This window comes from Schistocerca piceifrons, chromosome 3, assembly GCF_021461385.2.
Source record: "Schistocerca piceifrons isolate TAMUIC-IGC-003096 chromosome 3, iqSchPice1.1, whole genome shotgun sequence".
NCBI classification, from domain to species: Eukaryota; Metazoa; Arthropoda; class Insecta; order Orthoptera; family Acrididae; genus Schistocerca; species Schistocerca piceifrons.
The window spans coordinates 312,524,013-312,539,406 of record NC_060140.1 but is presented as its reverse complement, the minus strand read 5'-3'; the positions used below and the strand labels follow the sequence as shown (position 1 = coordinate 312,539,406).

General features: G+C 38.2%; 1 protein-coding gene across 1 annotated transcript in view; it reads left to right on the top strand.

The window, feature by feature from the left end:
• The window catches only part of LOC124789471 (anoctamin-7-like), a 101,891-nt gene extending 97,735 nt beyond the window's left edge, over nucleotides 1-4,156 (top strand). The window contains exon 14 of the mRNA XM_047256837.1: nucleotides 4,019-4,156. Coding sequence (XP_047112793.1) covers nucleotides 4,019-4,156 — 138 coding nt within the window. The remainder of the gene's footprint in view (nucleotides 1-4,018) is intronic.
• Nucleotides 4,157-15,394: the final 11,238 nt, after the last annotated feature.

Below are 15,394 nucleotides of genomic sequence, written 5' to 3'. Positions count from 1 at the left end.
CCTTTAGAGATTGTATGTTGAACTGCTGCTTCAGTATTGTGCTATGTTGCTGAAACTAAATGTTTACTCTAATAATGCTAAGACTCTATAAACTGTCATCAGAAACTATTCCAGTCCTTAATGAACAGTTTTAAAGTATTAAGCTTTTTAAAAATAACAATTATCATTGCCTATAAAAATCTTAAATCTGACTTTTTGTCAGTGTGTGTTGATACATTCTATCCAGAGTTAGTGATGTCTGTCTCTAACCTCATCCTCACAACAACATTCCCAAAAGAATCAGAGATGGTACTGGCAGCTGTTTACAACATTTTAGAGGACAATAACTTTAGTTATTATGATACGTGAATGGTAGTAACTGATAAGTCTCACCACCGTGGCCAAACCAACCTAATTAAAATGAAATATTATATTTGTTTATTGAGGATAAAAGTCACTGTAACATAAAAAATGACTGGGCCCAAATCTTTTGACAGAATTTATGTAAAAAATACTGGAAAGATGTACATGAAGTTATTCAGCATCAATGTGACTCTCGCAAAGTCAATGTCTGGTGCAGTTTGATGGAAGATTGTGTGATTGGTCCTTTAATTTTTGTAGAAAAGACAATAAACGGGGCTGTTTACTGTGACAAACTGACAAGAGTACATCTTTCCCCAAATGGACGATATTGAGGTGAAAAAGGGGCTTGTGTTTTTCCAAAAAGACGGCCCCCCACCTCATTACAGTAACCATGTGTGTGCAGCTCTTGACACTCGCTTTCCAGGAAGGTGGATAGGCAGAGCTGGCCCAATACCTTGGTCACCACGAATCCCAGAATTAACCCCACTGGACTTTTTCTTTTGGGGTCACATAAAAAATGTTGCGTACAGTGAAAAGATCAGAGACATCAATCATTTATGGGAAAGAATTGTTGCGGCATTTGGAACAGTTACAACTGAAATGATGGTGAATATGTGACGAGAAGTGGAATTTCATCTCGATGTGTGCAAGGCAACAAATATATCCCATGTTGAACATTAAACAAAGCCTGAAGGAATTCTCTTTCATAATATGTACTCATTGATGTAATTTTTCATTAATTTCCCCATTAAATTTATACTTAAGACTAAGTTCTTTTTCAAACACCCGTATATACAAAATGTACAGAACAAATTTAATCTGTATCGAGAATATGAACGGATTATCAAAGTGGTACAGAATCCATGTTAGAGTACTACAAGGATGTTGGTAGTCACCATTCTTGTTCATTATTTGTATGGATAAAATTGTCTGACAGTAAAGACAAATGTCAGTTGGCTTCATTCGAATGAATAGGAACCCTAGTTGGGTGCTTTACTTTTTGCTGATGATTTGCCTCTTATAGTATCTTCAGAGAATGACCTGCAGTGTTTTGTACACAATTTACAGATTATATCTGAGATATATAGCAAGGGCATGGACACCAAAAAAGCAAAAATTGTGGCCTTCTATGCAAAATACCCAGTAAAAAATAAGATCAATTTCAAAAATAGAATTCTGGAAAGAGTGAACACTTCCACTTATTTACACTACAAACTGTCCTTTCTGGAAGAAACAGACCTAACAGAAAAAACTGCCAGGTATACAAAACAAAGGGAGTTGTTAATGATGTAATGACGCCTTCCCTAGTCCAAAGCACACCAGAATATGCCTTTATAAGACCTTAGCGAGAGCTGTGCTGTGCTGCGCTGGACAGCAGAGCGCAGACAATAAAAGCAAAAGATGGGAAAAGACTAACAATCTATTAAATGAAATTCTTCAAGAGAACAGCTTTCACACTAAATGGGATCACAAAAGAAATGAAAATGTGTTGAAGGAACTTAAAGTGGAACACATGGCACATTTTGGTACACAACCACCAAAACAACGGTAGGAAACACCTACAGCGAATGGCCTCAGGTTGATGCCAAAACCCGTGCTATGCTACCTTACAGTGCAAGATGAAAAAATGGCCAAAGAACTTCTGAATGAGGCCATAACAGGCCAAGAGGCCCAATGAACAAGTGAAACTTGACATGTGGAATTAGAAGTGGCATGTCTCTCCTGTCAGAGTATATGTTGAAATAGTGTCACAAATTATCATTATATACAGAGTACCACAACATTTATTTGTAACAAATATGTAGACATGAGTGATAATTGCAGTGATTACATTTCCAGAAAGAAGAACTCTTAAAACTTAGCAAATTGACATGTTCTACAAGCCACTTGGGCTGGAAGCAGTTTGAGCACAACAGAACAGGTAATAGTGTATGATGTGTGCCATTTCAAGTTCCTTAAACATATTTTCATTTATTTTGTTATCTCATCTGGTGTAAGAAACTGGTCCTCCCCCGTCCCCCTCCCCTACACCCCAAGAATTTCATTTTAAGTGCTCCAATCAGAGACACTGGACAGACTAGTTTGTAAAGATAATTGTCTGAAAGTCAATAACACCATTTTTATCAATTTGTTTTTAATTGTTGGCAGAGATATTGTATAAGAAATTACTCTAGTGAGTATTCCACATCAACTATTATTGATTAATCATAAATAATAAATCCACATAATTTATTGATATAGTCCAATAATTATTTAAAATTTCCTTAAGAATTGGATTATGATTTAGCTAATAAAGGCTTTAAATGACAAGAAGTACTTATTGTGCATAAAATTTATTGTTAATTACTGGAATTGTCCTTCTTCCACAAAATCCAAACTACACTTTGATTCAGAAAAATTCCCATATCCTGCAACACATGATTAATTTATTCACACTAAAAGTAAATGTTTGCACTGAACATAATCTCAAGAGGAGTGCAATTTTTATCCCATTATTTAGGTTATGAACCATGCAGGTAACAGTTTTATTGTTTGTAGTTACAGCCATGCCAAAACTTGAGAGTCATCTGTAGAACACATTTAAAGAATACCCTACAATTTTTCAGGGGCACACAAATACCAAGTTAATAAAACCTGGAAACTGCATGTTTCCAGGCACCAATTCTAACTGCTGCATCACAGTGGACAATGCACAGGTCCCTGTTCCAGCAGTATCACGACTACTTGTGCATGCATTTGATCATGCCCATAATCGTGCAAATAAGCAAATTTGGTCTTGTATGGAGCCACACAATCAATTGTTCCTATGCGTCATTTAGGACCGTAACAGGAAGGGTCAACTGCTTAAAGTGTATTGTGGAATCTTCTTCTTGAATTGTAAGGTCATTTCTAAAGATATTTTTTTTTATTATCAAAGCATATAATTGTGACCATGGCCAAGCTGTACAAGAGTCAGAATTATAGCATAAAAAAGCGCACATGCCTATGCGCGCACACACACACACACACACACACACACACACACACACACACACAGAGAGAGAGAGAGAGAGAGAGAGAGAGAGAGAGAGAGAGAGAGAGAGATCAGAAACTTTTTGTTGAAAGTCCACATGGTTGTACATCCAAAATGTTTAAATTTACTTCTGTGAACTCACTCTCTCTCACCATATAGCTCTGTTACTTTAGCAGAAATTTCTGACATATGTAATATAATAAAAAATAAAGTGGAATGTAGCTACTGTCTTCAGATGAAGATGTATGAGGAAACGTCACAGATTTCCTCATCTAGCTAACATCACACAAGAAATGAACAACATTTTATTCCCAAAACATTTCTGAGATTGTGTTCTAATTTGAAACATTAGGATAGTTTGATTTAATAGACTGCGCTTTGGAGATCCGTGACTCGCAGTTGTACAGCATAAGACAGTGTGAGTGAGAGTGAAATCTGTAGCACACTCTATTTTTGGAACTACTTAAGAGAAAGTACATAATTTGGTAGTGCCTTTCTATTAAATTAGCATGTTAATTTGACTATTAATTTTGTGCAGAATTTAAACTGTTCAGTACCACTTCACTCTAAGGCTGTATTCCTGATTCTGCAGTTTAAGTTTCATGAACAACACCACGTTTTAATAAGATATTAATACTAAAGGAATTTTATCTGTGCTTTCAGCATGTTGTCTTTGGGATCTGCCGACTGATTGACATCTTGGTACCTGATATACCAGAAAGCCTTGAACTGAAGATAAAGAGGGAACGTTATTTAGCAAAGCAGGCACTTCAGGACTCTGAAACAATCCTCAAGGTTTAGTGCAGTAATTTTGTTTTTAATTTATTCTTATGTATAGCAGTGTATGAGGAAATGCAAATCCTCTCTGCTAGTCACAAGCCATCACACACACAGGAATTAATTCTATGAAATGTAAAAATTATATGAATTAAATATTTAAAATTACTTCACAGCTTGTAATACCTAAAAGGCAATAACTGATGCAAATTTGCACAGCAAAAATCGCTTTCTTTCACCGTCTTCCTTTCTCTAACTCTAATCTAAAACTATTTTAACAGTCCTCCTCTATTCCTTTTGACTATTCTCACCCCATCCCTCCATGCAGTCCTTCTCAAAGATCGTTTCTAACTCTTCCCCTTGCAGAGCTCATAGTGTGTGTTGCCATTGCAAAATGCACAGTGAGATGGAGCTCCTGATGTGAGTTGCCAGTAGACAGGACAAAACCACATTAACTGTGGAATGGAACTGAAAACATTCCAGGAGTATTAAATGATACAGAAATATTATGGGTATACAAAATTAGTACATTTTGAAGTAAATTTCTTGAAGTGTCAGTATGTTTCCAGAATGAGATTTTCACTCTGCAGCGGAGTGTGTGCTGATATGAAACTTTCCTGGCAGATTAAAACTGTGTGCACGGACCAAGACTCAAACCCAGGACCTATGCCTTTCGCGGGCAAGTGCTCTACCATCTGAGCTACCCAAGCACGACTCTCACCCTGTCCCCGTCTCCCGTTTGGAAGGTAGGGGACGAGGTACTGGCAGAAGTAAAGCTGTGAGGATGCGGTGAGAGTCGTGCTTGGGTAGCTCAGATGGTAGAGCACTTGCACGCGAAAGGCAAAGGTCCCGAGTGCGAGTCTCAGTCTGGCACACAGTTTTAATCTGCCAAGAAAGTTTCATGTCAATATGTTCTCACAACAAAATAATTTTAAATAGGTAGCTAACAAGTAGAGGTCTCTGGTGATGAGATTGACTTTTTGCAACCATTTTATGATGGTGTAGGTTAGGATCCTAGGTATGACAGTCTGAAGCCACTCACCATGGCAGACCCACAATTACAAGTAAACGCAAAAAAAAAGGAAAAAGAAAGAAAAAACAGCCTGCTGCTCTAGGCATCATAATACTCCCACATTTTTGACTAAGTTCATAGTGTAATGGATAGCATACTAGACTGGTAAATCGAAGGTGGTGGATTCAAATCCTTCAGTTTTTTATTTTTATCAGAATGACTTCCACCATTAATTTTCTTCAATTACTGTATTTGGTTCTGATGTAATGATTTAAATTTTCTAATCCTTTGCCAATTAATTATAACCATTGTATCAACTTTTTTATTCTATGAGGTTTCGAGATTGCAGACAGATCATATAGACTTCTTGCCACAATATTCCGGGTGCCAACTGTCTAGTCATCTTCAGGTGAGTGTCTGCCACTGGAGACTGTTAGTTCACAATATTGGCTTTATAGAAAATATTGGCGTGGAAACGTACATTGGCAGCCATCACTCGAGCATCCTCTATCGAAACCCATGCCCTCAGCAAATACTGTTATATCTGTGGCATGCAGTCGCATGCATAAAGGTGATACTACACATTCACCCACTGTCAGATTGTGCGCTCACATCATTAGAGGCAAACATCAGATGTTGCCAGATGTTTAATTATGAATAAAATATTTTCTCTCAGATGAAATTAGAGAGATCACCGGGTCCCAAGCCTCGTTCAGTTGAAAGCTGCCATCATGATTTATAAGATTTCGTGATAGATGTATTTCCACAAACTCTTTAATTACTGAATCTGAAAAAGATCTCACCAGGCCATAATTTTTGTAGCAGAATAATCCATAGTGTCTCTAGGTAATACAGTGTTCAGCTGTGTCCAGCTTACTGGGCTACAAAAGGCAAGTGTGGTGCTCATGTTCAGCGCACCTTCCATGTGCTGTGCGTATTGTCTGACATATGTACACTTTGCCACACTCACAAGGGTTTTTGTTAATCTGGCCTTCTGCAGACCCAGATTGTCTTTTACCTAACCAAGAAAGACACTAATCTTCACCGGTGGCCAAAAGATTACTCTAAGCTGATATTTCCTTAGGATCCCACCTACTTTCGATGAAAGGTTGCTGACTTACAGAAGGAAAGCCCTGGACTTGAAGTCTCCTTATCTTCTTGATGTGGTTGGTCACATTTCCTCCACCTTAGCACAGTACTAATCTGATGTGGACAGTAACCATTATCTATGAACCCTGACTGTAGATGTTCTTGCTCTTTTGTAAGGCTGTCTCCATTAGAAACAACATGAGCCTGATGCACCAACGTTCTAAGGACGCTGGTAATTTGTGAAGGGTGATGGCAGCTCGATGTTTGCAGATAAAGGTCCTTATGTGTGGGCTTACGGCAGATAGGATGCCCTAATGGTCCACCCTCTCTCCTAGTAACAAAGACGACCAAAAGTGTTAAGCAATTGCCCTTCTCTATTTCCATTGTAAACTGGATGTTCTTGTGGATTGAATTTAGATGTTGCAAGATGCGTGACAGTTCTTGTTCACCATGGGGCTGCATTATAAAAGTGTCATCTATATGTCACTAGAAGGCTCTCAGTTTAAGTTCTGCTGATTCAAGTGCCCTTTCCTCAATGTCTTCCTTAAAAACGTTAGCTACCGGAGAGGAGAGAGGATTGCCCGTGACAACATAATCAGTCCGCTCAAGATATTTGTTGTTAAATAAAAAGTAGGTTGAGGAAAGTACGTGATGGAAAAAGTGCTATTACGTTGACCATGAACTTATTGCTGATGAGTGACAAGGAGTCCATAAGAGAAACCTTAGTCAAAAGTGAGATGACATCAAAGCCCACTAGTAAGTCAGTTTCACTGAGTTGAAGTGATTTCACTCTATTGATAAAGTCAGCAGAGGTGTGGACATGATGCCCACACTTCCTCACAAAAGGTCTCAGTAGAGAGATGAAATATATTGCTAAATCATAAATGGGGGCATCAATACTACCCATGATCAGCTGTAATGGAACCTCTTTTTTATGAATCTTCAGAAGACTATATAACCTGGGTGTCACAGAACTATGAAGACATGAAAAATGTCATGCACCTACAAAAGCTCCACTGCAAATGAGCAACATTTCTGCCATTGAAAGGCCCATGCTACGAAAGCTACAAGAAGCTGCTCACATGGTGGTTGTACCAGCTGATAAGGGAAACACCACTATGCTGTTTCCACGTGAGGTTTATGAACAGAAGGTTTATAGCTTGTTGAGTGAACCAATGTATCAGTAGATTGACAAAGACTCCACAGGGAAAGTGGAAAGAAAAACATCAACACTGCTGGATTCTTCTTCTGTTCCAGAAGAAGTGGCCAAAAGATTAAGGCCTCATAGTTCTATGCCACACAGGCTATATGATCTTCCGAAGAGTCATACTAAATAGGTTCCTTTATGGCTGACAGTAATATCGATGCCCCCGCCCCCCGCCCGTGGAATTTGGCAATACATTTCGCCTGTCTACTGCAACTTATTGTGGGGAAGTGCATGCAACTTTGCTGACTTTATTAATAAACTGAAATCACTTCAACCCAGTCAAACTGACTTACTAGTGAGCTTCAATGTTTTCTCTCTTTCCACTAAGTTTCCTCTTAAGGACTCTTTGTCACTCATCAGCAATATGTTCAAGGCCAATATCACATCACTTTTTCATCATGTTGTTTCCTCAATGCACATTTTATTCAACAACAAATATTTTGAGCAGACTGACAGTGTTGCCTGGGCAATCCTCTCTCCTCTCCAGTAGCAAACTTTTTTTGTGGAAGATGTTCAGGAAAGGGCACTTGATTCAGCAGAACTTAAGCTGAGAGTCTTCTGGTGACATGTAGATGACACTTTTATAGTGTAGCCCCACAGCGAACAAGAACTGTCACGCTTCTTGCAACATCTGAACTCAATTTAAATCATCATCCAGTTTATGATGGAAATAGAGAAGAGCAGTTGCTTACCATATTTGGTCGTCCTTGTTATTAGGAGAGAGGATGGGCACTTAGGGTATTCTATCTACCAAAGCCCACACATATGGACCTTTATCTGAAAGTGTTGAGCTGCCATCACCATTCACAAATTACCAGCATCCTTAGAACGTTGGTGCACTGGGCTCATGTTGTTTCTAATGGAGGCAGTCTTACAAAACAGCAAGAACATCTACAGTCAGGGTTCAAAGATAATGGTTACTGTCCATATTGGATTAGTACTGTGCTAAGGTGGAGGAAAAGTTATCACCCACAACATCAATAAGATAAGGCGCTGTTCAAGTCCGGGGTGTTCCTTCTGTAAGTCAGCAACTTTCCATCTGAAGTACGCAGGATCCTAAGGAAACGTCAACTTAAAGTAATCTTTCAGCCACTGGTAAAGATTAGTGCCCTTCTTCGTTCAGTAAAGGATGATCTGGGTCTGTGGATGGTCAGGATTTACAAAATTCTTTGTCAGTGTGGCAAAGTGTACATAGGTCAGAAGATACACATAGTAAGTGAAAGGTGCATTGTACATGTGTGCCACACTTGCCCTACGCAGCCCAATAAGTTGGCCATAGCTGTGCATTGTATTACCACAGGACACACTATAGATTATTCTGCCACAAAAATCTTGGCCCTGGTGAAATCTTTCTGGGATTCAGTAATTAAAGAGTTTGTGGAAAAACGTCTAGCACAAAATCTTATAAATCATGATGGCAGCTTTCAACTAGACAAGGCTTCGGACCCAGTTATCACTCTAATTTCTTCTGAAAAAAAAAAAGAAAAAATTATTCATAATGAAACGTCTGGCAACATCCAACGTTTGTGTCCAGCAATGCAAGCACATATTCGGACAGAGGGCGGACATGTAGTATCACCTTTACGCATGCACCTGCTCACCACAGATGGGACAGCACTTGCAGAGGGTGCAGGTTTTGATAGAAGATGCTCCTGTGACTGCCACCAATGTGCTAGCATTTCCGTGCCAATTTTTTTATATATAGCTACCACAGTGAACTAGCAGTTTCCACTGGTGGACGCTCATCTGAAAATGGCTGGACAGTTGACAGATTTATTTTTCGTTGAGAGATGTACAGTTCTTCAGGTGTTAGTATTCAAATAAATGTTTAAAACACAGATTGTTCTCTCACAATAGACAAAATATAAAAGTCGGCTTTCTACATTCACATTGTTTCTTCATCAAAGTCACTTATTGATATTATGAAATATTGTCTTTTCATTGCCTGACTTCAATCCATATCAGTCACACCTTAGCATGTTTCAAAAGCCTGATGCACACATAATCCAATGAACAATTGAATGTATCATGATTATGTTTTCAAATTTAGCAATTTCATGCTTATCTTGAAGTAATTAAAGTATCCTCTTAAGTTTTTTTACAATATTTTTTCACCTGATGGTAAAAATGTATGTCACATGACTGACAGGTGGAAGTACACTTTAGATGAATAATTTTCACAGTGCATATAGCTTTCCCAACACATCATAGAAAGAAGGCTTTCCAACACTGTTCACAAATATGTCATCGTATAATTTGTTGTCCATCTGACCACTCCATGAATCGTCTAGTACAAAGTGTCATTTTCTTTTATGTACAGTTTCATGACAGATTGCAAATATTGTCTGTACAGTTCTTGTGTTAATTTTCCTGATTTTCAGGTGACAACAGTATTTCTGTAATCTAATTCCAAATGTTCAATTTCTTTAGAAACCGTAGGTCCAAATTTTTTTGCGACTTTCTACGTACATAAGAACACATGTGGCAGCTATTCTTTGACAAATGTCAAAGCATATTCCACTGTATATGAATGTGTAGTTTTCGTCAAATTTCTCTTTTGCCCCAAAACTGTTTTTGCCCCACAACTGTTTTTGCCCCACAACTGTTTTTGCCCCACAACTGTTTTTGCCCCACAACTGTTTTTGCCCCACAACTGTTTTTGCCCCACAACTGTTTTTGCCCCACAACTGTTTTTGCCCCACAACTGTTTTTGCCCCACAACTGTTTTTGCCCCACAACTGTTTTTGCCCCACAACTGTTTTTGCCCCACAACTGTTTTTGCCCCACAACTGTTTTTGCCCCACAACTGTTTTTGCCCCACAACTGTTTTTGCCCCACAACTGTTTTTGCCCCACAACTGTTTTTGCCCCACAACTGTTTTTGCCCCACAACTGTTTTTGCCCCACAACTGTTTTTGCCCCACAACTGTTTTTGCCCCACAACTGTTTTTGCCCCACAACTGTTTTTGCCCCACAACTGTTTTTGCCCCACAACTGTTTTTGCCCCACAACTGTTTTTGCCCCACAACTGTTTTTGCCCCACAACTGTTTTTGCCCCACAACTGTTTTTGCCCCACAACTGTTTTTGCCCCACAACTGTTTTTGCCCCACAACTGTTTTTGCCCCACAACTGTTTTTGCCCCACAACTGTTTTTGCCCCACAACTGTTTTTGCCCCACAACTCCAGTGTTCGATGATATGTTGATACATAATTGCAACCCATGTGATCAGTATTAGGAGCAAGGTTTGGATTGTAATTGCCCATTATCTGCACTATTTGTATTCTGAATTGTTCTGCTTGTTTCTACAGCTTCTTAAAGTGTTGCTACATTATTTGCATTAACGAATTTAGTCACTTTTCTCTCTAACGTATTCTGTGTTTTATTTTAAAATTCTTTTCCCAGTTCCCAATTGCAAAGAGTGAAAAGTTTTCTGATAAATATGTAACAGCAATAGCACTGCCCATCGTTGCAGTGTACGCATTGTCACTTGTTCATGACACGTCCAAGCATCCTTAAATTTTCAAATATTCAGTATCAATTAAACACAGCTTATTGGATTTAGTTTCTCCTTGTTTGGCATCTTGTTTCCATTTCCTCAAGTATTCTTTTGCGTGTAAAAGAGAGGAACCACTTTGTTGAATACTTCTTAGTGAATAATTGCAACGAGCTTCAGTGAAGGCAATTGCTTTTGCTTTGTATTGTAATGAATGTACGTCGATGGAGGTGCTTGAAAAGTGGATGGGTTAAAACATTCATCCATGTCTTCATCACCAACAGTACACTGCAAAGAACAAATTTTTTGTGTTAGTAATGGGCAAGAAAACCTGAAAGTTAACAGATAATAGTATGGAAAGGCTTACCTCATCATACAAACGCTCTTCATCAGCCTTTCTGATTAAAATGAGGTCCTCTTCTTGAACAATAACTCTCTCCATCTAAAAACATCACATTTGAATCAATTAAACGAAGAGAACTAATGATGGAAGTCATTTTGATAAAAATTAAAAAATAACTGAAAGGACTGTGAGAGGATTTGAATTTTTTCCACAATATCAGTGTTTAAACACGTAGTTTGGCCTTCAAATGTAGTTCTTTATCATTTATTTCAGTTTGATAGTTTCTTCTGTGGAACACTAATGCCAATCAAGAAAAGTGGTCAAGGTGTTCACATCAAAAAGAGTTGGTTAATTCAAAAAGACACTCGTAATATAACAGATGAAACTGACTTATAAATGCTTTTATATGCAGAGCTGTCATCCAGCATTCTGTCCCTTCATGACAACTTTGAATTAATTAATTTCCCATAGTACAAAAGTCCAATTGAAAACGTCTACTACAGCCACTAGGCTTTTTTTTCTGACAATAGAGAATGTGCATAGAAATCAGAAAAACATACGTTGGGTCCTGTTGCAATGGCTCTGGCCACAGTACCTGCTTAGGTAGGGAAACAGGTTACAATATAATCTTTCAGAAAACTGGATGTAGTTTCAATGTATATTTATTTTTTTCACTTAAAAGTATTTGGTGTGATACCTTATAATTGGAGATTGAAAATTTGTAAATGGCAAACATCTATCAATAACTATGGTTCGGTAAAAATTTAATATATCTTGGAGTGGCCATTTCCCCTCCTCCCTACGCCTCACCCCCCCCCCCCCCTCCTCCCCCGCCCACCCTCTTTCCCATCTTTCCCATGCGGCCCCGCCTGTCGCTCTACAATGTCAGTATTAGCTCTTTTAAAAATAATAATAATAATTTGATGACCACTGCTCTAGAGAGCCAGGTTAAATTTTGTTTCGCCTTTTACTTGTAAGCTAGGACATACTGCAGAGCGAATGGCTTCAGGGTGTGATATCTGGGTTTTTAATAAACAGTGTCATACAGGTTGTTGCAAAAAGTTAATCCCGGCACTGAGGACCTCTCCATGTAATTACACGAACAGGTTAGCTATTTAGTTGTAAGGACTATTGTGTGAGTTTTTCCTTACAATATCCAAAATTAGTTAAGGCTTTCAAAGGAAAATCAGTACACTGATGACAGTTCTGCTAAGTCCTGTAAATCAGTAGAGAGAAACCTGTCTCATTTTAGTAAGCCTGAGAGCATAAGGCAACACTAACTGGAGATTCACAGTGTTAAGATAGTTTGATGTTATCAAGTCTCATTGATATTCCACAGTCAAGTTTGTACATTAACATACCTAAGAGAGATATGAGAAAGTAGCATTTAAGCCATTATCAATTGTTAATATATATCCAGAGTGTAACAGGTATAAGCACAGATATTTTTATTTTTAGTACCTTAATATGTACACATCTCAATGTTTCCTCCCCCACCCCCACCATTCATATCAAGCAGTCTTTCCACAAACACATAACAAACTTTGCAACCTGATGTTTCCTGCTTGGCAGTAACAGCATCACTAAATAAACTACACCTGTCTGAATAGACTGACCATTCTGTACCCATGTGTTCACACTTTAACACCTGACATGCTGCCCTGGGGAAAATAAAGTGAAAAGGGACTTCTTTTAAAAAAATTTGGCTTTTGAGTTACTGTAAATTTTAAGTTCAGCGTTAAATTCTGAAAAATTTCTAAAAAAAAAAACCTCTAAAATTGAGTGAGTTCCCTTCAAGCCGTATTGACTATTCCTTGATGTCTCAGGATCTGTCCTATCCTCTGATCCTTTCTTTTAGCAAAGTTGTGTCATAAAATTCTCTTCGCTCCAATTCAATTCAGTCCCTCCTCATTAATTACTCCATTCACCAACCTGTTCTTCTGTAGCAGCACATTTCAAAAGCTTCTATTCTCTTCTTTGCTGAAATGCTAATCATCCACATTTCACTCCTGTACAAGGCCACAGTCCAGACAAATACCTAAAGAAATGATTTTATAACACATTTTTATGTTAGATGTTGACAAATTCCTTGCTTATCAAAAGTGTTTTCCTTGCAACAGTCATTTTCCCAGTATCCCAGCAATGAACTGAAGCTGCCGCCTGCCTTACCTGTGACTGAGCCTGTATGGTCATTCCGCTTCATATCCTTGAGTTTGTAATCAGCTTCCAATGACCTCATTTTCAATGAACACTTTATATGCAAACTAAATGGTTTTCAAGCACATTCAAGCAGCCTACTGTTTTGACTGTCTGTGTCCCCCCTTCCCCAACCCCCTTCTTTTCTGTGAGGTATAACTGTGATTTCACATTTCAAATGCTATAACATAGTAATACCTTAAGTTCTTAAGATAGTGCTTCATCTTGCTTTAGTTGCAGCCTAAAATATGTAACTGCCAGTTTGGTATTCAGGCATATAACCCATCATCAGTGGTATCTGATACAAAGGACAAATAAATAAACGTATAAATATCATTGTCTTTAACATAAGAACATTTTCTATACATTACAGAAGTAGTATTAGGTTACTTACATATAGTGTGTGTCAGTAATTAGATGTGTCTGTCAAGCATGAAAGGTTTATGATAGCGAAACTGATCTGGATCTAGAAAACACAGAATCCTTAGATATTAAAAAGGTAATTATAAATGTGTCTGTGTGGTTGTGATAGCATATTTATCTGCTGGGTATGCAAGTTATAGCTCTCAAGTGCTAAATGGCTACACTTCTTGGTCATATTGGACAATACTGTCACAGAACGGAAAGAGGGATCTGGTGGTCAGGATAAAGAGTGTTACAGGATAAGTTTATTGTCGTCTTAGAGATCATATCCAGATACATCTGTGGCATGCAGGCACTCTACTGTGAGTCCCTCTTGAGAGTCATCAGGCATATTTGTTTCATATTTTCAGTGTATAGATGGAATTGGCTCAAACTAATACTGCTCATTGCATCTCTCATGCTACATGTCGGTGTTGGAAAGCATTGCTTTGTTTCCCTGAGCAAACAAAATTATTTTTAGAGTGCAGTTTAACATGCCCATGGTACAGAGCGGCCCCAAATTAGTATAGTACTCCATCAGTGACTAGTGTGCTGCTGTAACCCATACTGATTGCTACTGCCTTGCTGCAGTACTGCTCAGTAGCTGCTGGAGGACTGGTTATTTGTCATGTTTTAATGTTCCTGTTCAAGATTTCTCAATATGCTGAAGTGCTCAATACACTATTGATGTTGCTTGAACAGCCACATGACGTTTGGCTCACACAGCACTAGTGCAAGGGATACACTAGAAACTATAAACTAGCAACTACAGCAATCTACTGCTCTGCTTAAAATTTGACAGTTTTGTGAAAAACATTAGTAAAAAGCACTAAACTGCTGTTGTATTTGAACAGGTTTGCAATAAAGGTTCTAATGCTACTACATACAAACATTACTGCCACTTTTTAAGTAAAAGTAACATTCAAAATCAGATATGTTGCCCTTCAAAAAACTATACTTGATTCCGAACCCAGATCAATATTTTATTTGATTATGAGAGACTGTAATGATTATCTAAGAGGGTTGAAATGGAAAATCCAGTCACTGTTCTTGTATTAGAATACAGATAAAAATGTTCCAGCTTTTAACCAGCTTTAGAACTTGGTGACATTTAGATGAAAGAAGAAGGAAAATTAATCGAGAATGAAATAGCTAACAAACAAAGTCATTCATATTAAACTGACTATAAGTGTTGTGAGAAAAAATTACAGCAGCAACACCCGTCATGGAAACTGTACCAACAGATGTCAGTAGATCGCAGGACAAGTGAAAGTTCCAGAATCAGACTGACTCATGAATTCAATCTTTTATTTATATATGAGTTGCTGTTGTTACATGTGACTTGCATCCTAGAAGATATTGCAGTCCATGTTTCACAGTTGCTCAAGCACAATACTACGGAAAGGTTGGAGGGAGAAGTGATACCAGCTTGACTGAGAACTAGTGGTATGCTGGGAGAAGCGCAGTGAGTGGGCAGAAATTACGTCATGTTGCCAACCATGGGAATGTATACTGTGTC